General features: G+C 38.6%; 1 protein-coding gene across 2 annotated transcripts in view; it reads right to left on the bottom strand.

The window, feature by feature from the left end:
- The window catches only part of GMDS (GDP-mannose 4,6-dehydratase), a 560814-nt gene that overhangs the window by 277542 nt on the left and 261177 nt on the right, over positions 1-22095 (bottom strand). For both annotated transcript variants that reach the window (XM_032792438.2, XM_075062817.1), the window contains exon 7: positions 5988-6115. In XM_032792438.2, coding sequence (XP_032648329.1) covers positions 5988-6115 — 128 coding nt within the window. The remainder of the gene's footprint in view (positions 1-5987; positions 6116-22095) is intronic.

Below are 22095 nucleotides of genomic sequence, written 5' to 3'. Positions count from 1 at the left end.
GTAACTTTGATAAATGACCAAGTGTATTTCCCATTGACTTTAAATCACGATCATCAATATCACATTACTAAGCTCTGATGGTTCTATTTACATGGTTTCTTAGTATGTCTGATGGTACTGTGGACCAGCTGTAATCTATTCTATTGTATGTTTATGAAATGTTCTGGTTTTGTTTTACTTTTTCTATTGTTTTACTAAAATAAATATAAAAATGTAGCAACCAGCTTCCAGCATAAAGCTGCTCCCAATTCAGAAACTTAGTTATATGTATCTGAATAGTCTTATACCTAAATGCTTTGTTGACTGTAGTGAATATTAGCATCTTCCCTGCCCCCAAACATTGACAGATTTATACAGAAGGCAAAGGAGAATGTCTCTTCACGTTTGCAGACACTGTAGAAATCTAAACAGGTTGTAAATTACAGGTCATTAAAACTTTACTCTGGTTTGAAATGTGACTTTTGTCTAATACTTATTTATTTCTAGGCTTTCTATTGCAATCACCAATTTTGTTATCTAATGTGATGGGGCAAGGCCAGATGGCTACAGTAAAGTACTGAGAAACAGGTATGTTAGCCCCAGGCTAAACAAATCCCTAGTACCCTGGTAACCAAATGGCAGTTGCTCCAGGTTAATCAAGGCACCTGGAGCCAATTCAAGATCTTCTGAAGGCAGTAGAGATAGCTACTCTAATTAGAACACCTGAGCCAATCAAGGCAGGCTATCAGGGCACCTGGCTTTAAAAAGGAGCTCACTCAGTCAGCAGGGAGGAGCCAGAGGAGAAGGAGCATGTGTGAGGAGCTGGGAGCAAAGAAGCAAGGAGCTGAGAGTGAGAGAGTATACTGCTGGAGGATGAGGAGGACAAGCATTGTCAGACACCAGGAGGAAGGTCCTGTGTGAGGATAAAGAAGGTGTTTGGAGGAGGCCATGGGGAAGTAGCCCAGGGAATTGTAGCTTCCTGCAACTGTTCCAGGAGGATATAGACAGCTGCGATCACAGGGCCCTGGGCTGGAACCCGGAGTAGAGGGCGGGCCTGGGTTCCCCCCAAACCTCCCAACTCCTGATCAGACACAGGAGGAGCTGACTCAGACTGTGGGTTCCACAAGAAGGGAAGATCACTGAGGTGAACAAATCCGCCAATAAGCGCAGGACCCACCAAGGTGGAGGAGGAACTTTGTCACACTAAGCATTTCATAAACATGAACACATTTGTCTGTGCAATACCCCTCTGAAGCACAGAAGTAGTACATACTTCTCATACACATACACAGCTCAGTAGCTGGTGTGTTGATGCAGAGCTGTGGGGGCAGACAGCATTAGGATGTGATGGTAATTTGTGAAATCTATATGTAAAACTTCTGAATTCTGGTTGATGTTATGAAGTTGTTATAAAATTGTTGCATCAGGGAATGCCTCCACTTGGATGTGGAATCCATTGTTTGCTGACAGGGGATGAAGTGCATACCTCCCAGACCAGGAAGAACGGCTACAACTGCAGTGGGGACCGAACAATGGCTATGCAACGGAGCGTGGCTGAAGCTAGTCTCTCCTTGTTAACAGGGATAGGGAAGCAGAGAGAATGGGAAATTCCCAAGCAGGGCAAAGAGACAGTGCTGGGGTTTAAAAAAGGATTCACAGGAGGAACAAAGAATGAAGGCTTTTCAAGGGACAGGAAGATTTGGGCAGGAGAGGAGAAGAAATGGGTATGCTTTAGTAGCAGTGGGGACCTGGTTTAACTGAGGGACCAGCCAAGGTCAGAGAAAGCTAGTGGAGCAAGAAAGAGTCCACATTCTAAAGAGAAGTTATATGATGCAGGGGAAGGATCCTGGACACTCGAGAAGACTCTGCCCAACTCAAGGAACTCTCCAGAGTGGACCTGAGGCAGAGCAATGCGTATAAGTGTGATTATTATTTTATATTGGACTGTGTATTTCTCATGCTACCTAAGGATAGAGCAATGGTGTTACAGAATCCTTTGCAAAATCTGTTTACTTTCACTATCACACGCCCCTGTGAAGAGGTAAATTGTAAGCCTTTGATCGGATTCTGGGGAAAACATACGAGTGCTGAGGAGGTACAGCGCTAGCTTCAGAGCCTAAGCAATTGGACTGTGGGAGTCCCCATTGCCAAAATGAGCATCAGACATGAGGTCTACATCTAGAGTACATGCCTAGAGACCCAAAGCCAGGAACCATAGCTAAACTCTGCCCAGACCCTGGAAGTAAAGGGTATGTGGGATTCAGCATTTGGATCCATTCATAGAAGTCTAGAGAGTGTCCAACTGGGGGAATGCAACTAGGTCAGTGACAGTGGAGTTGGTTAGTTAGTTCTGTCTGATTTTCTTTTCTGCACCTTTCTTTTCTGCACATTTAACTTTGTGCTGCACTGCCCAGCCCCAGAACACTATGCTAAAGGGGTTATAAGAGAGAAGGGGAAAGCTCCATTGTAGAACTTCTTGGAAAAGACAAACTCACTTTCTCTCTAGGGCAGCTTTACAGCGAAGTTGTGTTCTATTTGCAGAATATCCTATTGCAACTTTACAAATAAACATGTCTCTCACTTCCCATACAATGAGACTTCTTTAAGGTTTCACTTGCATATATCCCTTCATGATTTTAGCGTTAACAGTATTTGGCGGCTGGGAAATAAAAAGTTAGCAATGGATTGATGGGTACTTTTCTCAGCGCTCTAAGTTAAGTGATTGTGAGAACCTGAATTGATTTAAATTAAGACTCTCTTGGGGTGGCGGTGAGAGGAAATTTGTATAATGCCTTGTGTTTTTCACATGGTATAGGAATGAGTCATAGACTGTTAAGTGCTTACTATTGTACTGGTGTTTGAAAATATCTAGCAGATGGTTTATTGTAACGTTCTGCATAAAATAAAAGGTATAAATTAACCTCGCAAAACAAAACAGCACACAGAAGATTCATACATCAACAGTGTTGACATATTACTTCCCCTCCTTCTCCCACTTGGTGGTACTGATTGCTATTCGTAAAATAATCGGAAACTCCTCCCACCAATTTACATTCAGACAGATATTAACTTCATTGTAATTAAAAGGGTCAATTACAAGTTACAAATTAGATGTTTTAAAAACATTTTGTATCAATCACTAATATTTTAGTTGAAAACTGACATTTAAAAAAAATCACATTTACTTTTCACTATTTGCTTACTTTATGTTTGCTCTAGATGAAGGAGTTAAATTCTTTTTTTGAACAAATTACATTTTCAGGTTTTCATCCATAGCACAATGCTCCAATTTCTGACTTGCAATCATTGCAGGTGGAAGTTTAAGTACTAACCAATACTGGTGAAATTATAAACAAACACTCCTCCCCACAACATTAGGTTGTTTAAACCTTTTTTTAAAATGTCTACTAGTTAAGCTCTGATTCGACAAGGTACTTCACCTTGTGCCTAATTTTTAAGCATGTGAGTAGTCCCACCTCAATGGGACAGCTACATGTTTCAATTTAGACGTGCTTAAATACTTTACTGAATTGGGAAGTAACTTACACAAGATCATAATGTAAGATCAGTAGCATACCTGCAGTTAGAACTCAAGAGTCCTGACTCCTAGTCCTAGCCTCTGATTACTAGACAACACTCCATACCAGCACCCACACCAGTAAATATACAGTGAAATCTGTCCCCACTGAAGTGGGACCAGGATTTAACCCATAATATTTTATAAAACAAGTATGAATGTATTTATAGTTTTATTATTATTATTCCTAATCAAGTAGTAAAGAGAAAGAAAAAACAGCATGGGGTCTACCCAGACGCATATGCTACTCATATTAGCATCAATGGGATTTAAAATTAAATATAGAGAGATACTATCGATCTGAATGGTATTCAATTGTACATTTAAGGAATCTCACAAAATGCTTATAAATATGATCATTCTATCTAACATTATACAGCATATTTATTCTAATGATGTTAACTATCTAAGTCCAACCTAGTCCATTAAAGCCTGGAATAGTTTATTTCTATTTTAAAGTTATTCTCTTTTTTAGCCATTATAAGAATGGAAATAACCACATTTTAAATATATTTAGAAAAGAACTAATAAGTCTCCCATTAGGCAAAGGGATCCCGCTAATGAGATACTCAAGATAATTCTATCCTAGTGAGAAATTCTTTCCAGAAGATTTTGGAAAAGCCCCAAAAACATATGAATGAAAGATCTGGAATGCTGCTTACATTACCACTGTGTGTCCTTGATGGAGACTCCAGCTGAGAACTTTCTATCGGGTGGTTTTGCTGAATAAGATGAGGCTTCTTTTTTTGTTTGTTTTTTTGTTTGTTTTTTAAGGTTTGCACACAGGTCATCCTAGGTGGAATCTGATGAATGCAGATCAACCTGTGCCCTTAGTGAAACCACTGAGTCACTGTATCCAACCTTTCTCCATTAAACACAAAGAGTCTTGCTATTGATTTCAGCAGGTCCAGGATTTGGCCTACTGAGTACAATAGAATTCCTTTGGATTTATACCAGCATAGAAGAGAGTGGAATTCAGTCCTGAATATTCATACGGAAACTCAATTTATATATTTTCTTTGGATATTTTACCCTAATAACTATTTTAATGTTCTAATGCTAATTTCTGTTTTATGCCATTTTTATTTTTAAAAATGAAAAGCTTATTAATTGTGGAAGGGTATGTTTTACTTACAAATAACAGAGCTGAGATGCTTTGTCCCATAGATTTTGTTAATAACTTTCTAGCTGCTATAAAATGTTGTGTATAAAAATTATTTTAAATTATATCTGGAAAATACATCAGGAAGATTTCCTGGGTTAATTAACCATGCTAAGGTCCCAGAAAATGATATCCAAGCAGGTGGACCCTTACTCCCATGAAATATCATACCAACATCAGGATTCCTAGCAGGCACATGCATTGCAGAACTGGGGACCAACTTTACAGCCCAGCTGGCCAAATTCTACTTCTCCACTCACCTGAGGTAATGGCTTGGATGCAGATATAATATTTTTTCCCATTTTTATCGTCATCATCAAGAGGATTGGTAAGATACCATGATTTCCTCACAAGACAATATTTAAATTAGAATCTATTTTAGTCTTACCAGTGGCTTCTTTTAATTGCTTAAGTCAAGGCCAAAGAGCTCAAAAATTAATTAAAAACCAAAGAATTAAAGGTGTTATTTTGGTATTAACTTGGTAATTTAAGAAACACAAACAATGATCCTCTTTTTGAATCACAGCAATGAATAAGGAAGCCAGCTCTGGTTTTCCAGAGAGAAATTATTAAAAGCCAGAAATAGCCCAATGACCACAGGAAATCTTTGAAAGGCAAAATGGGGACAACGTTCTCTTGGGAAAACAACATTTCTGACGTGGTCATTCATGTCTCTTTTAATACAATGCAGATTTTTTTAAAAAGAAAAGTATATGCATAGAATAGAATTAAACAATTTTGACTAACAAAAAACATCTGAAATAAAGTAAATAGCTATAGACACATACGTGACACAGTTCTTGATATCATAATATTAATGTGAAGCTTCATTCTGAAGCAGAACCAACCAGACCTTTGATCGTCAGCATTAATGGTGTTTTTGCCCTGTCACAGTAAAAGGCCACCAGCCTGCAGTGAGATCTTTAGAGTCACGTTTCACTGCATCTTGCTATGATCTTAATGTTGGACATAAAAGTTCGCAGAAACAATTGGAGAAAAACTCTTTAAAATAGTTCCAGTTTATAGACCCCTCCCAGAGGAATTCAGTAAAGGAATGTAAACCTGAAGATTTATTTTTCTGTTCAGGTCATGGCTGGGGTAGCCCACTATGTTACTGAACTCCCTAGTCTGAAACTGAGAGCAACACTAAGTTAACAGGCCTCTGTGGGTAAAAATTCCTGAGATACCCCTTATGCATTTTCACTGAAGTTATTGCATTAAACAGATCAATGGCACTGTTTCAAAAAGGGCACACAGCCAATAACCTACCTCAACGTAGTCTTTGGCATGGCCCCAGTCTCTTTTAGCATCCAGATTGCCCAAACTGAAATATTCCATCTGTCCGAGGTGAATCTTAGCTACTGATCGGCTAATTTTTCGAGTTACAAAGTTAGCCCCTGAAAGAGAGATAAAAGATATTATCAGCATACTTACATGATGGATAACTGTCTGCTAGTTGAATCCCAAAGCTCAGCTCACAGCAACTTCTTTCAGTCTGTAACCCCCCCACACACACACTACCTAAACCATGCCACCATTTATCATTTGAGTAAGCTAAGAAGCTCGAAATATAAGTGTCACATTATCTCCAGTTTCACAGCAAACGTCTTTGTTTGTGGGACTTCTGAAGCATTCCTAATTTGCTGCCTCAGTATTCAACCCAGGCAGAAGGCCAATGAAAATCAATTGGAATGTCAGTTTCTAAACACAAAATGCAAAAGGTTACATAAAGAATGGAAGACAGGCATCTAAAACCATCCTCATATTTAAAAAAACAAAAACAAACCACACAAAAACAAATATATACTTTTTGTCTCTTAATAAAGCTGCTGGTGAGACCATTCAAAATTTAAACTTCCTTCAAAAGGTTTTACTGGTTAACTAGAAAGGAAGAATAAATTCATTAACTAATTTGGGATTCTCTATCTCCACATTTGAGTAAGATATTGACACAGTGATAATAAACTCTACCATTTGGGAATTGCACACAGCTATACCATACCACAAATAGCTTGGTTCTACATATTTGACTGCAAAATTCGCATGCCTGTGCCTTCTCCTTGGAGAGTTGTTTCAAATTACATTTGGCTTTTCATATCTTTTCATCACAACATAGTTCTTTAGATACCTTAATACTAAGCCTGTGACTTCTATACTAATAAAAAAACACTGATCAACTGCTTGCTCCAAAAAAGGAAGTTAACTGAACCAGTACTGGGGACTGAGAATCAGGCTTAACAAGCTCAATGATATTAGTACCCTAATGCACTACTAGAATTAAAATGACATGGCATTTACTGTGCCAAAGAATATGACTAACTAGTGACATGGGCTACTTTATTCAAAGCGAAACAGCAGCATTAATACTATGAGCACAATCATTTCTCTTTCTAAAGTGATTATTGGTTGCTCATAACTAAAAGATTGGAAGGAAATCAGTGTGTCTAGAACTAGACAAATTCATGATACAAAACAGCTCTTATGAGATCTACCTGTACATTTTCTATAGTTTCTCTTAGAAATGGTCTTTCTTTGGACTTACTGCCTGATATATATTGCATATTCCAAACTAAAACCTTCTGTCACACAAAATAAGAAAACCATAGATACAGCTTGTGTCCTGTTTGACTGTCCCACAAAGTAAAAAATGGGATTATTTCTTCTGTATCATGAGCATCACAAGAATTGAAAAATTAAAGTCCCTCAGATCAGATTTATCAAAAGGATTCAGAGATATTTTGCTTTTGTTTGTCAAATGTTAAAGACTAAATGACATTCTGGTTTACTGGTTATTTTAAAATTTTAGGGAATCTTCTGTGATTACAGTTTTTATATTCTCTGGAAAAGCGACTCATATATGTAATAGACCACTGCACAGTTTGACACAGGGTCAGATTTTCAAAAGAATGTGCACACAAAATGTGTGCCCCCACCTGTTCGTGCGCAAACTCTGATGTGTGAACACAAACATGCTTACGTGCATAAGCAAACGAGTGTTGGCATGCATGCACACTGGAAGGTTTGGGCAATGCACCCAAGTGCAAATGCACTTTGGAAAAATCTAGTCCTGAAGTGATATTTTTTAATACATATATTTGAAAAGTCAATGTGATGACTGATGCGTGAGTGCTGCCTTCTTGCTTATTACTTCCTGTTCATGCTCGTTTCCTGCTCCCTGAACTCAGTGTTCCAGTTTGTGTGTGCGTGCGTGTGTGTGTGTACACACACATAGTGCTGGGTGTGTGCAGTTACTCAGCGCCTGCCATATGGACTGTTATGTTTTGTTCACACTGTTGCTGACTAACTGGTTCACGGTTATTACTTGTTTTGATGACCACCTACATGGGATCTTGCTTCAATTTCCTTGAGTTTTAGGATTGCTGTTCTGGGTGCATCAGAATGATACAATCAGTAATAATCAACAGAACAATTCACTATAATTAAAATTTGTTAATAAATTGAAATGTTACACATTAGTTGCAATTAAAAAATTCAGAAACTAAATCTAGGCACATGGAATTACAGAAAATGAAACTTCCTTCATTTTGATGGCAATGTAGGATAATGGAAGAGACTGTAGTCTAGAAAATAAAGCAAGGAATCCTGATTAGGACACTTTGGGTCTAATTCTGCTCCTCTTAGGCCCAATACTGTTATAAGCTCCATGCAGACAAACACCTATATGTAGCTCATTGCAGGAACAAGTCCTCTGATAAGTTTGGAATATTACTGCAGGCTTGAAAAAGCTATGTACTCTAACTCCTCTATGCATTGGCTTGTTATCTGCAAAATTAGTATGGCTGATGCACTTCACTAATAAAAAGAATGAGGAGCACCTTAGAAACTAACAAATTTCACTTCACTAATGTTGATGGCAAAACTCCCACCAACGTGGATGGGGCCAGGATTTCACCCAGTGTATTCTGGGTCTTATTTAATGGTAGTAAAGTGCTTTGAGATCTTCACATGTATTCTTGTTAATTGTAAAAGTGGAATTTATTTTAACTACTAGCCAGAACTATTAAGCACTACTTTAAGGTTTAACATTTTGCACTGAAAGTAGGTTATACTTCCTCCATGAACACAAGAGGCACTTTCAGCACTGAAGTCTTTTTCCAAGGACAGAGTTAAAGTATCCAGTCTTAGGTTTCAAACTGCAAGGGAGTTAAACTAGCAGCTTTCAGCACCACATTCCCATTCTCTGTATCAGCAGTGAGAGTAATAATCATCATCTGTATTGCAGCAAGCTTTACTGTGTTGGACTAGGCGGCTAAAGAATGACAGCTTCAGTTTTGGAATTATCTCCTGAGGGAACATAAAAAAACAAATGTTTTGGGGAAAAATTGTTCTGAGCAATCAAGTTAACATAGTATTCAAGTACAATCAATATTACCTGGGAAATGGGAGAGGTTTCACTGGCAACCACTAAAATCAATCATTAGTGGTTAGGTGCAACAAGACAAAAAGTATTTACTACTTTTCTTGCTACAGAAAGAGTTATGTTCAAAAATGTATTCTAAACACAAACATAATATACCCCCAAAGGCAGAAATGAAGGATTAGAGAGGATCAAGATTAAAAAAAAAATCGGAAATGCTATTTTACAGGACTATTCTGCTAAATGTTCAGCAGAAACAGTTCAGTTCTCTTACTCTAAAGATCACATAAAGCAGTTAAAGAAACCTAAGCTTGTGTTCATTTTGAGAAATGTGATCATGAATTTTCATGCGATTCTGTACCAAGGACTGAATGATGTTTCAGAGGCATTAAAATGACGTGATTCAGAGATAATGTTTAAATAACAATTCTCTTCAAATGTAATATCTTAAAATATCTTACTATACATCATGATTGAGCTCAAGCCGTTAACTGCACATCAAAACTAGAACTTAAAACTGACGCTCACTACAGCCATACACAGTAGTTAACGTTATGACAGCAATTCCACTATAAAGCCTTATTTCTAGGGTTTATAATTTGGCTATACAAATTTGCTTTGGCCTGAAACTTGACAGACATTATGTCTTGCTGCTTAGGAGTGATTCTATCTATAGATTTATATGTAACTCTATAGGTATCTTTACATAGCTAAAAATAAAATAAGGGCTGTGGCACAGAAATGGTTATTAGCTTCTTTCTTCCTTAGGAGGTCTTCAGGACTCTCTAAGGTTGTATCTGTATTAGCTTTTCCCCCCTAAAATTTCTCACCATTGCTATTACCAGAGCTGCCTCACTGGTAAGAGAAACAGTAGGAGCATAAGTACAGACAGAGCACAAGCTTTGATGATAGCAATGGTGAGAATTTGTAAGGAAAAAAAAGTTCCTCCCATTTATCTCCCTCCTCCCAGTTGTGACCCTCCCTCAGTTCACAACAGACATGGATATTTGTCTCAGTGTTCTAAGAGTTAAGCTGTATTTAAAGCCTGTTTTGCATTCAAAATGACCAAAGGATCTAACTCCAAGTAAAACAATGAAAGAATATTTTCTATCCCTACAGAATAGCAGCGCCGTGTAAATCACCGTGAAAAGTTGCATCTAATCAGCAACCAATCTGAAGGACTGTTTGTAATAAATACAAAACTATTATATTTTCCAAAGGTAGGATTTACAGTATTCTGTGATGGGCACAAAAGTTAAATCCTAGCATACAGATTTATTAAAAGGACACAGAAATACACCAATAATCATCACTGGCAACAAAAACGTTATTTCAGTACATGTTCTCTATATCATTTTTCTTCACTAATTAAAATATTTTCTTCTCTTAGAAAATATGTCCTGGACAGGGACATGGCAGACATCAAAGAATTCTTTTGGAAGAAAAAAATGGAACATTGTTTTCATTATTAAAATGTAAAAGTGTTACTTCTGTTCCAAGTTTATTGGATGCTGTTAACAGCACTTAGATAAACAGAGCAGTGTTTCTCTTATTGCAGGCTCACCCTTTTCCACCAAACTACTGATTTTTTAAAACAAACTTCATTTCACGTTCTATAGGTGAGTTGATCAAACACTTTTTTAAACCCTAATTATTCTTTAAAATGATATTATTGATGTTGAAGCAAACAGCTAAGTTAGGCCATGACCCAACAAAACACTCTAATGCTTAACTGCAAGCATATGATGAGTAGCCTCATACATTGCTTAACCACATTTAAACTACTAAAGTTAAGCACATGCTTTGCTGAATCCGGCCCTTCAGGCAACAAAAGTTCAGAAGTACAGTCAGAACTTCAAAGTTACAAACACCAGCGTTACGAACTGACTAGTCAACTGCACACTTCATTTGGAACTGGAAGTATGCAATCAGGCAGCAGCAAACAAATACACCCGCCTCCCCCCGCCCTGCAAATACAGTACAGTTAGATGTAACCTACTAAAAAAAATAAAGGGAAAGAAGGTTTGATATCAGTTTCTGTGGGATCGGGATTTAGTGTAATGACACTAGCCTGTGCAATCAGATTTTGCACAAATTTCCCATACCTCTCTGCCTATGCAATTCAATGCCAACCGTCAGTATTTGGATCGCCTTACATATGCATAACTTACTTAAAACATATCGGGGGGCGGGGGGGAAAGGAAGGTTTTAATTCACTAATCATAGGAAATAGTGGTAGAAAATTAGCTTTAAAAACAATCACACTGATACGTATTTCACCCATTTAAGACTTCCTTATAAAAACAAAAGTGAGAGATGAATGAACGGGTTTGAGCAGGATAATCTGCTTGCAACTTTGCCCCTTCCTTTACTCCGATACAGACTTTTAGGAGATCATAGGCAGGTTTGATTAAAGTTACCCACTTGCTTTCCTGAGCTTTGTCATTTGGACCTTTTTTTGTTGGGGTCTAATAGTGCTATTGGCTCTGTAGAGTTCCTTGGTAGAGGTGTCCCTGAGCTCACAACATGCCTGGGAAGCCTTAAAGCTCAGTATTATAGTTTGGAACCTGCATTGCAGTTTTCATGGACCACCCTTTGTTTATGCGGTTCTCGGAGAAGCTGCAGGCAAGGGAGGCCATGGCAGGATGGCTTCATAAGAATGGCACTGTCACAGGGTAAGAGAGGGATCGTGGAGGATCCAGGACCAGTACAGAAGAACAGCATACCAGCCCTTCTGAGATTCTGAAGGAGAACCACACCTGCACTCTCCCATCCAAAGGGCTGTCATTTAGGCACTGCCCTGCACTGAGGGTGGTATGAAGCTGCCATCAGCTGCACAACTACAGATTGTCCCTTTTGAGGTCCCAGCATCCAGGCTGAACAAGTAGGCTGGACTGTCTTTTTGATTCTGTGGAGTGGTGTGGAGTAGAAGCATGATCCCACCTCCTTCTTAAGAGAGCAATGTGGAGGAGAAATCCCTGAGCTTCCTCAAATGCAATGCACCATGACTGTCCCTGGCACTTGTGAAGGGCATTGAAACAGCATTGGGTGAGACGCCCTGCAACTCCATTCCCACCTGGCCCATACGCTGTCAATTAATAATCATTTAAGTTACTGGCCTAAAAGATATGTGCAAAGCAACATTGTTAGTTCCAAGAATTTAGTGCATATGTTTAAAATTGTTTAGAACTATCACATTCAGTATACGAGTTGTCCTCAAAATCAAATTCAATGAAAAAGATTTTTCAGTGACAGAGCAGTTAAAAATGTGTGCTGGTTTCCAGTGCTTTTGTCAGGCTCTAGCTAAAAATTGGTTTAACCATTTAGAATCTTAATTCTCAGTATTGCTTGGTAACTATAGCTATTGTCTTCACTTTAAAGCAGAAAATGAACGAACACTGTGCGTAACCTATCCTTGTTCCTTAGAACAGCAATTTTCAGCCAGGGGTCTGTGGACCCTTGGGGGCTGCAGACTACGTATAAGATTTCCAAAGGGCTTTGCACATCCACTCAAAATTTTTTAGCGGGTCACAAGTGAAAAAAGGTTGAAAACCACTGACTTGGATGAATGTTTTAACACAGATTAAAACTGTAGCATTTTATTGAAAAGTACTTTTTTTTCAGTGGGAGTTTCTACAGTACTGTAAAATTTCCTCTGAAATTATATCGGGTTCAAATGACCGGTTGAACTACTATGATGTAACCGGAAACATGTCTTGCTGCACTTACTGTATATGAGCTTGTGCATGAATGTCCTTTTAAATGTGACTTGATAAATGTACAGGACCCAGTTCTCTGCAGACATAAATTGGAGCCACTGCTGTCAATTTATATCAGCAGAGAATCTGGCCCATTAGGTCAAATTGAATGAGTTACACAACTGATATAAAAAAGTTCCATTGACATTTATAACTTTGAATAAGAAAGTGACACAGAATACAAATCAGTTGAACAAATATAAAAAGAATTTGATTAAATGCCAAAGAAAAAGCATCTGAGGGAAATTTCCATTTGGTCCATAATTCAAACTGTTGTGCCCAACTACTGCTGTATAGTCAGTATTCTTCAGAAAGCTTCTTTCCTTGTGGACTCCAGAACTACAGCATTATCCTGTTTTTGTGATGTTTCTCATTTAAGTCAGGCTACATATCCTGTAGGGACAGAAGAGGCAGTCAAGATCACCCACTGTTTTGAGACCACTACAAAACTTAAGCACAATGGGGTGAAATAAGGACAGAAAGTTAGCCAGGAAATGCATAGTTTGGCTTTGTCCTAGCAAGTCAGATCCTTAAATAATTTTTAATTAAAATATTATATGTGTGTATATATATCTATATCTATATATTGTATTAACAACATTATTAAGCATGCAAAGTCAAGCATGCAATAATTAGGAAGTGCCAGAATTAACCTTAATCCAGCCCCTTTGTTTATATGTATTATGATATACTTTTACGATACATCCCCAGAGCAGGTCTAGTCTTTAATCGCAAACTATTTTTTCCCACAGGACCCATGTCTCATCAGTGCACAGGATGGACTTGCTTTGTCGATGAATCAGGGTTGTGTAGTGAAGGAAGCTATTGTTTGCAGGACCCTTGATTTATTTCGTTAAGAAGCTGGAAGGTACATAGTGAAGGTGGCATGGGATTGCAGGGAGAGAAAGGCGAATTTGGTTAAAATAGTTAGAACCCAGTTCTCCAGAGCAGCATTTCTCTCTGCCTCTGCCACAGAGTTCCTATGTGATGCTGGGTAAGTCACTTAAACAAAATTTTCACTATTTGTGTGTACCTCTTTTTCTGGATGCTGGATTTCAGACCCTGGGGTCTGATCTGTAGAAGGGCTGAGCATCACAGCTCCAACTGAAGTCAACGAGAGCTGTGCTCTGAGCATATAAAGTGCTATATAATGCTTAGTACGCTGAAAAATCAGATCCCAGGTATCTTAAATTGGGCATCCACAACTAGTGTACACTTTTGAATTTATTCTCTGGGTCTCAGTTTCCCATCTGTAAAATGGAGATAATACCCCATCATCTTACAGAGGTGTTGTGAAAATAAATTCATGAACATCTGTGATGCACTCAGATACTACAGTGATGAACAGCATGGTAAAAGTCCATGAAGAAATTAATAATCCTGTTTTCAGAGCAGGGTTTGAATACTGTTCAGTAAATAAGGCCTGAGGCCACACAGTAAGGATAAAACAAAAATACTGAGCACCATCCTGTGCACTAAATGAGAGATGGGTCCTGTTGAAAAATAGTATATTATTGTGTAATTAAAAATTACGCAACAATACATACACACAAGTGGGCTGAACTCAGGTTGCTCAGGCAACCTTAATTTCCTAACTTTTGAGAGCTTGACTTTGCCCCCTTAAATGTTCTTTTCATGTATTTTACATTTACATTCTCTTATAGACACTGCTGAATTAGGATTAAAGAAAAAGTAACAACTTTTGTGCTCACTGAGCATATAAACAACTTATTCCAGTTCTAATCTAGAACCAACTCCACTCCCTAAACAAGACTCCTGCATTTTACAGGGCTTCCAAGTTGCAGTAAAGAGTCAAATGTTCTCAGTGGGCAGTTTGGAGGGGGAGAAAAATCATTCAAATTTAACCCTGAACCCCACATGAACCTAACCCTTGGAGGCTGAATATTTTCCACTTTCCTGCCATCTACTGCTCCACTGCACGTGGTAATCTTTGGCAACCCCACTGAGAGCTGCCTGGGCTATGGCTCTGTTCAGACAGGGTGTAGAAAGAAAAGACACTGAGAATGTCATGGCTGACTGACCAGACTACTGAGATCAGAGAGATTATGCCTCGTTTGCTCACCAAGCCCTGCCAAAAGCAACACTAGTTAACTGCAGGTACTCAAAACCCAACAGGCAAGTTTAAAGGAATTTCAGGCTTAAAAAAGGACCATTCATAATGTGCATTTGTTGGGGATACTGTAGCTGCCACCTTTTGGCAATTATTCATCAGTGATTCTTTAATAAAAGTTCACTCTGCCCATCATTGAATACATTTTCTTTCAGATATTATTCACAGTTGCACCTGATTTGGAGTTAAAGGACAGACAAGACCCAGGGTTTATTAAAGAATAAACAAAAAGGACTCAATAGCCATCCAACTGAATGGAGATAAACAGAGAAAATCCACACCTGTTATTGTAAAACAGCTACACTCTGTTTTTCTCCAGGCTCTGAAATGTTGCACAGTATGGAAGTATGAGAGCTTGGAACTTACATGCATAACCCTTATATATCATCTCATGACAAGGGACCTCCCTTGTGCCAGAGCCAAATCTACCTCTCTTCACAGGCACCTCCAATTCTAAATAAAATGGTCAGAGAATCTGCTCCCAGAAATTCTGATTCAGGATAGATCATTTTAAAGTCCCTACAGTATCATTTTCCTTGTGTCCTTCTGTTTTGAGTTTCTGACCCACACTTTGTCTCATACTTAGTTCTTAACACTTTCAGGGGTACTACACAGCACGTTTACATACAGAGTACACTGTACATTCCAAACAGATCAATGTAAAAATTTAGCACTATTTAAGAAGTGTGTTAGAACTAGAAAAACAAATTATATTATACATCTTCCTAAAAGTAATGATATGCCATTACATTCCCACCCTCACCTTCGCTTATTTCAACCAGCAGCAGTAGGAAGTGAAGGTACAGCAGTCAAGCACTGATTATGAAAATGGCTGTGACTCTCCCTTATCTCTGTTCTGGGGAACAGTCAAACACGCTACAGTGGGACATGCTGCCAAAGGAGCTTCAGACCTGTGGTTGGTGAGTGTCTGGTGTGACTATGTGCTATTCCAATCACTAAAGATCAGGGGGAGTGCTGCTGCTCTTAACAGGCAGCTACTGCCATTCTTTCCCCTTCCCTGTTGCTCCACTCTGTCTGCCTGGCTGGGAGTTAGGAAGGAAGACAGAAAAAGCCACATGAGAGAGAAGGAGCAGACATCTCCCCCATAACCCCAGCTGCTTTGGAGCCAACAGGCCCTGTTGTTTTGATGATTCCTGGCCCCATTTAGTCTTATTTCCTCTTTGCCTGCAAGAAACACAAAGTGGAGGTGAGAATATTGCAAGGCCCTCAGCATCACATGGGGACTTCTAAAATGCTTAGGCCTTTCCCTCCTGGAAATCACTCCTCTTTACTAGAATTAGAAACAACAGCCCTGATATTGACTTAGGTATGTGGGTTTTACACCCGTGTATCCCATCAGTTACAATGGAGTCACTTCTGGTTTATACCAGTGTAAACAAAAGGAGAGACTGGCCCATTTGTTAAAACTATTAAGTAAAAAAAAATATAGAAATCCCACATTCCGCAGTGTTTTATTTTTGGTATAGACATGCATCGTTACAAGAATAGGTTTGAAATACAAAGCTGGCTGTTATTGTTCTTTTTGACAGCTTTCTTAGTTAAGCTTCTTTGAATAGGACCTTCTCTAACAGCCCCCTTTTTTGACTCATAACCTTAGTGACAGTCAAGCAGCCAGGCAGAGCCGCTTCATATAATTTATTATGCGAAGCAGCTTTTAATAAAAAATGCACTGGCAGGTAGCCATGTTAAAGCAGGAAAGGCCCAGTAAGAACCTCTTACAATATAAAAGTCTCTGTTGTTCTCATTACTGTGAAGCAGGAAAACCCTTTAAAGGCTTTTGATTCAAACTGTCATTCGACAGAGACTGTGGACAAGACAAATGGCTGTAAAACAAGGCAATTGGATTTCCTACTGCTACAATATCTTACTTGGCTCCCATGACACAATTTCTCTGTTATTCTCTCTTGCCGTGGTAAAGTAAACTTACCGGCTACCCAGAAAACAGATGAGTGTAATCAGGCCTTTATAAATGATATCTTTTCACCCAAGGAAAGCAAATAACTTTGCTTCCCCTATAATAACTGTTTCTAATACTTCATTTATTCTTTAAATTGTTTATAAAACACTTCAAGAGAGGTCAAGCTCAGAGGGCAATAATAATTAAAGATTAAGGAGAGCATCTAAGTATTTTGTGCCTGTGAGTAAACACTGTGGCAATTATTATGATATGGAAAACATCTATTACGAGTTTGGCTCTGTATTTATTTGAGTTTCTTGATTCATATGTTGCTTGCATCCCACACGGATTCTTCACCTTTCTTACACCTATTTTCAATTCACGTTTAAGCAGCTGGAGTGTTTCATGAAAATCTATCAATGAAAATAATCATAACTTTCACCACTCCCTTCTTTGGAAAATCCTCTTGAATTTTTTGCCAAATCCCTCCAGGAGGCATCAGTTCTCCCTGCATAATGAGCTACAGGTTCCAGTCCACAGGAGGAAAGGACCATGCACTAGCTTTGGGGACAATGGCAGTCCTTTGGTCTTTGGCAATTTGCTTCTATTAGATACAAGGGCATCTTCTGGCTACAGCTGCTTGAGGAACCATTCTTGGGTAGGAAGAGGGGGCAGAGAAAAGGTAATATGGTTCAGTTCTGTGTTATCTTTTTGCATGGCAACTCCATGGCTAGTGGTGAGTTTATGTCCCTCCAGCTGCTCCCAACCTGCTGCATCCTTGCTGCTTCCACATGGGTGCAGTCCTCCAAGCACAGAGAAATTCATCTGTTCCCCACTTTTTCCTCACAGGTTAGGGCTAGTAGGCATGTGAGCTCTATGGTATTACACAGGAGGCAGCATTGGACAACCAAACCCAGTTCCTCATTCTACGGAGCCACATGAGCACTAGGAACTTCCCTTCTCCCAAAAGGGAACTTCAAAATGTCTCTACCCTCTAAAAAAAGAAGCGGTTCCAGAGTTGGGAAGGGGCATGGCTTGACAGCCCCTCTTCCCCATCCCCTCCATGGGGAACAACCACTGACCTTCACACATCCAGTGGCCTGGGATATCAACATTTCCTCTCCCCAAAGTACATGATGCTTATCATCCTCAATTTTAGGAGAGAAATTAGGATGATGGGCACGGGGATGGAACCAGAGGTTATGGAGTGGGAAAGGGGTAATGCTGCAGCCAAAAATATGGATTTCCAAGGTTTAAATAAAAGGGAGATATATTTAAAATAAGAAGGAAGAATTTACACCCATAGCAAATTTTTTTTTACATAAATGTATGTATGCATGCACATGTGCACGCACACACATACTCCTGTCTTATAGGCCGGGTGAAACGCAAATTTAAAAACAGAAAGGATATAAATAAAAAAGACTAGGATTAAAAATATTTGTAAGCAACGGAGCAGGCAGAGTTAAATAGAAGGAGACTATTCTGGGGGTAGCCGTGTTAGTCTATATCCACAAAAACAAGGAGTCTGGTGGCACCTTAAAAACTAACAGGTTTATTTGGGCATAAGCTTTCATGGGTAAAAAACCTCACTTCTTCAGATGCATCTGAAGGGGCCACCAGACTCCTTGTTGTTTTTGTACCAGCATGGCTGTGTAACTAGTCATGTGCCTATTTTTATCATGTTTGCTTAGTTTATATATTTTATCTCATCTCCCACATCACCTGTTCTCTGACTTGCCTTTATAACATCAATCCTGCAATTGTATCTGCTAGTGTAGACGATTTTCATTCCAAGGAAGTTAATGGGCTTATGCATGGGCAATGCAGTCTGTGCTAGCTGGTTTCATTGCAGGATTGAGGTTTTAGGGCTTATTCTTATTAAATTTATAGTTAACTTTAAACACATGAACAAGCCCATTAATTTCAATGGGATTGCTCCTGTGCTTAAACACTTTACTGGGATCAGGCCTGAGTGGTTTAACGCCTGGTGGGACCAAACCAATGTGTAATCTCAATGAAATCAGCGAAGTACCTGTGTAATTCTTTGCAGGATCAAAGCCTAAGCCTACGTCTACACCACAGAGACAGTACCCGCATAGCTATGTCAGTGTAGCTTTGCCGGCATTGCCCTGTAATATAGGCGCAGCCTACATCAATGGAAGGGGTTTTTCCATTGGCGTAGGAACGCCACCTTCTAGAACAAAGTTACCTCCGTTGACAGAAGCATTCTTCCATCAGCACAGCTGTGTCTCATGGGGACTGAGTCAGGAGAGTATCTCAGTCAGGGGAGTAGTGTTTTCATACCTCTGACTGACATAGCTATATCCATCTAGCTTTCAAATTGGAAGCTACCTTTTATTCTGATGTGTTTGTTCAGCACAGTTGGAATACATTTGAGCACTGTTGCATTGCAATGCCCCGAGCCTGCTAGGTGTTGCATAGCATTGGACCTGTGCCTGTGTGAAGCCCCAATGAATTCATTTTGCAATTTACAGAACAGGATAAGACAGACAGCCAGAAAGACTAACATTTTGCAAATATATATGGAGCAAAGAATATAGATTTTAATTAGGTTTGAATAAGAAATTACTTTTCACTAAAGATACATTTTAGACTGTTGCACAAACCAGTTCTCATAACATTTCACCTTCCAATTCATACATGAGGTGTTGGGGGAGGGAGATAAGAATATGCCAGCAAACTTATTTACAAATAATAAACCAAAGCACAGACAGTAAGTTTGCAGAGGGATTTGAAGACAGTCAGTAGTATAGGTATATATGCATCAAGCAAAAGCAAAACGGTGATTCTAAGGAGTTCCATTACCTACTTACATCCATGAGCACATTCATTGGACGTTATTAGAGTAATTAAATAATATATTATTCATGATATAAAATGCTGTATTTTCCCAGTTCCTATGATAAGAAGGTAATACAAACAAATACTGGTGCAACAATCTGATTTATGTTTTGAGGGGTGTTTGTGTGTTTGTTTTGTGGGGATTTTGTTTGTTTTTTACTCACCATATTTCCCCAATCAAGTTGAAACTGTCATGTTGATTTTGGCGCAAATTTATGTTTTGTCCAAGTATGTTTAACAAAATGTCAGATCAACAAAAATAATTCCAATAATGTATTTCAGTTTCAGTGAAAACAGCTTTTTGCTTGGATCAAAATATTCCGACATTATTTGCTACACCAACGCTGTAGTGTTGTATTCATGCATGAGAGCCAAAAAGTGAAACAGACTATGTACAAAAGTAAATCTGACTCATCCAAGCAAAATATAAGTGTAAAATGTAAATAGAAAGCATGAATGGTGAAAAGTCCATTAGATTTTTCAAATATTTCAAGTATTGAAATCCATGGTGTTACTCATAACATTGGAATTTTTTTTCAAATGAATGACTTAAATCAACTGTGGCCTTTCCCCATAAATAAGTATTGTGGAGTAAAAGTATAAGGCAGCTAAATCCATACTTTCTATTTATTTGAACTTGGTCACATTAGATATGTGATAAATTCTGCTTTAAGAAGTAAGGAATCACAGGACTGTGAATTTTTGGAGATGGTTTCTTAACCTTATACTCTTACTGTGTTCTGTTTATCTAAAGAATTCTGTAATGCATCAATCAGCATGGCATTTAGGCACAGAGATATTCACAGTGCTTTGAAAATGAGTACTATGAATGAGTACTATGTAAGTGATGTTACTCATATTAAATAGTAAATGTGGAAATTACCAATGTGACCTAACTGAACTATCATTTACCTCTCACTGATCACCAGAAAAGCTTTGAATTAATGCATGCATACAAAGTTAGGCCTAGATCCTACAAAACATTGAATTCAATGGCACTAATTATGTATATAACGGTTTCCAGAATTAGGATTTTATTTCCTAACCTCTCCCCTCCCCCATAGTGTTCATGAAAGAAAAGAGCTCAGATTATGTAGAAAATAAAGCTTCCCAATCAGCAGAGAAGGTTTAAAAAACCCTGAAAGGTTCAAGAGAAACTCTTTGCAGCTGGTGGCTGCATAAACATTCTTTTTGGATGCTCTGTAGAACAACAAACGGCATTTAACCTCAGAGGAAGCCATTTGCCTCATCCCCTTCAGACAGAGAATGAGGACAATATTCATGGCCCTATCGAAAAGGGGGGGAAGATATGGGGGATATGGTGGTCTCATGAAAGGGTGATGGATTCTCAGGATCCTGTCTGAACCACTGTGGTTGTCAAGTGTGCCAAAGGAGAAAGTCTGGATTCTAGTGGTTGGGAGGGGCAAGTGTACCAGAAAAAATGTGCACACTGTATATATGTGACTTCGCTTCTAGTTAAAAATAATCCAAGTTAAAACAAACTAAATAATACAACTTAAAAGCCTAGTTTGTACGTGAAAAACAAAACAAAAAGCCCCCTCCTAAGGGGTGAATTTAGATATTAAAGATCCAGTTCTCTGGATAAGTCAGCAGATGTTCATGATTTTTTTTTTGCTGGAAAAAAAGTATATGGCAGGAAACCTCATGGAAATGAGAACGAAACATAAATGTGATCTACAACTGTAAATCCAGCATCTGCTGTTAAACAACATATGTCTGAGAATAATTTCCATATTAATGGTCCAGATATGAAAAGACATACAATAAAATCCAGTAAAACCAGATTACTAAAATTGTCATTGCTCTTATGATCTTAAATAATTCCACAATAAGCATGCACTCTGATTAGGAAAAAGGAAATAAGAGCATTATATTATAAAATAGTGAAATTGTAAAGTGTGTAGAATAAGTAAATAATATCCTTGATAAGTGTTTAAAATAGTGTTGAAAAGGTTGTTGTTGGGTGTTTTCTTTTCTTTTCTTTTTTTTTTTGTATTTCACAAAGTGTTGCATATAGATGGATTTCTTCTTCAATGGCATTGCTTGTTACATGGTTTTAGAACCAGATTTACATTGCCTGTCTGTCTAGTGAGAAGCATTTCTTTTAAACAGATTTTGTTCATACTTAGTGTGGCAAATTGCCGGTACTGTTCTGCTGGGTCTCGCGCTTTCTCTTCTCTGGGGTAGGTTCAGGGCGCTATTGCTTGCCTCTGAACCGGTTCTTAATTACTCCACTAGTGTCCTTGGAGGAGGGGAGTGGAGAGGGAGGGACCTGGGCCCGCCCTCTACTCCAGGACCCAACCCAG

The sequence above is a fragment of the Chelonoidis abingdonii genome, chromosome 2 (assembly GCF_003597395.2).
Source record: "Chelonoidis abingdonii isolate Lonesome George chromosome 2, CheloAbing_2.0, whole genome shotgun sequence".
Lineage (NCBI taxonomy): Eukaryota > Metazoa > Chordata > Testudines > Testudinidae > Chelonoidis > Chelonoidis abingdonii.
The sequence above is the reverse complement of the archived record's forward strand: the minus strand, read 5'-3'. Positions and strand labels throughout refer to the sequence as shown.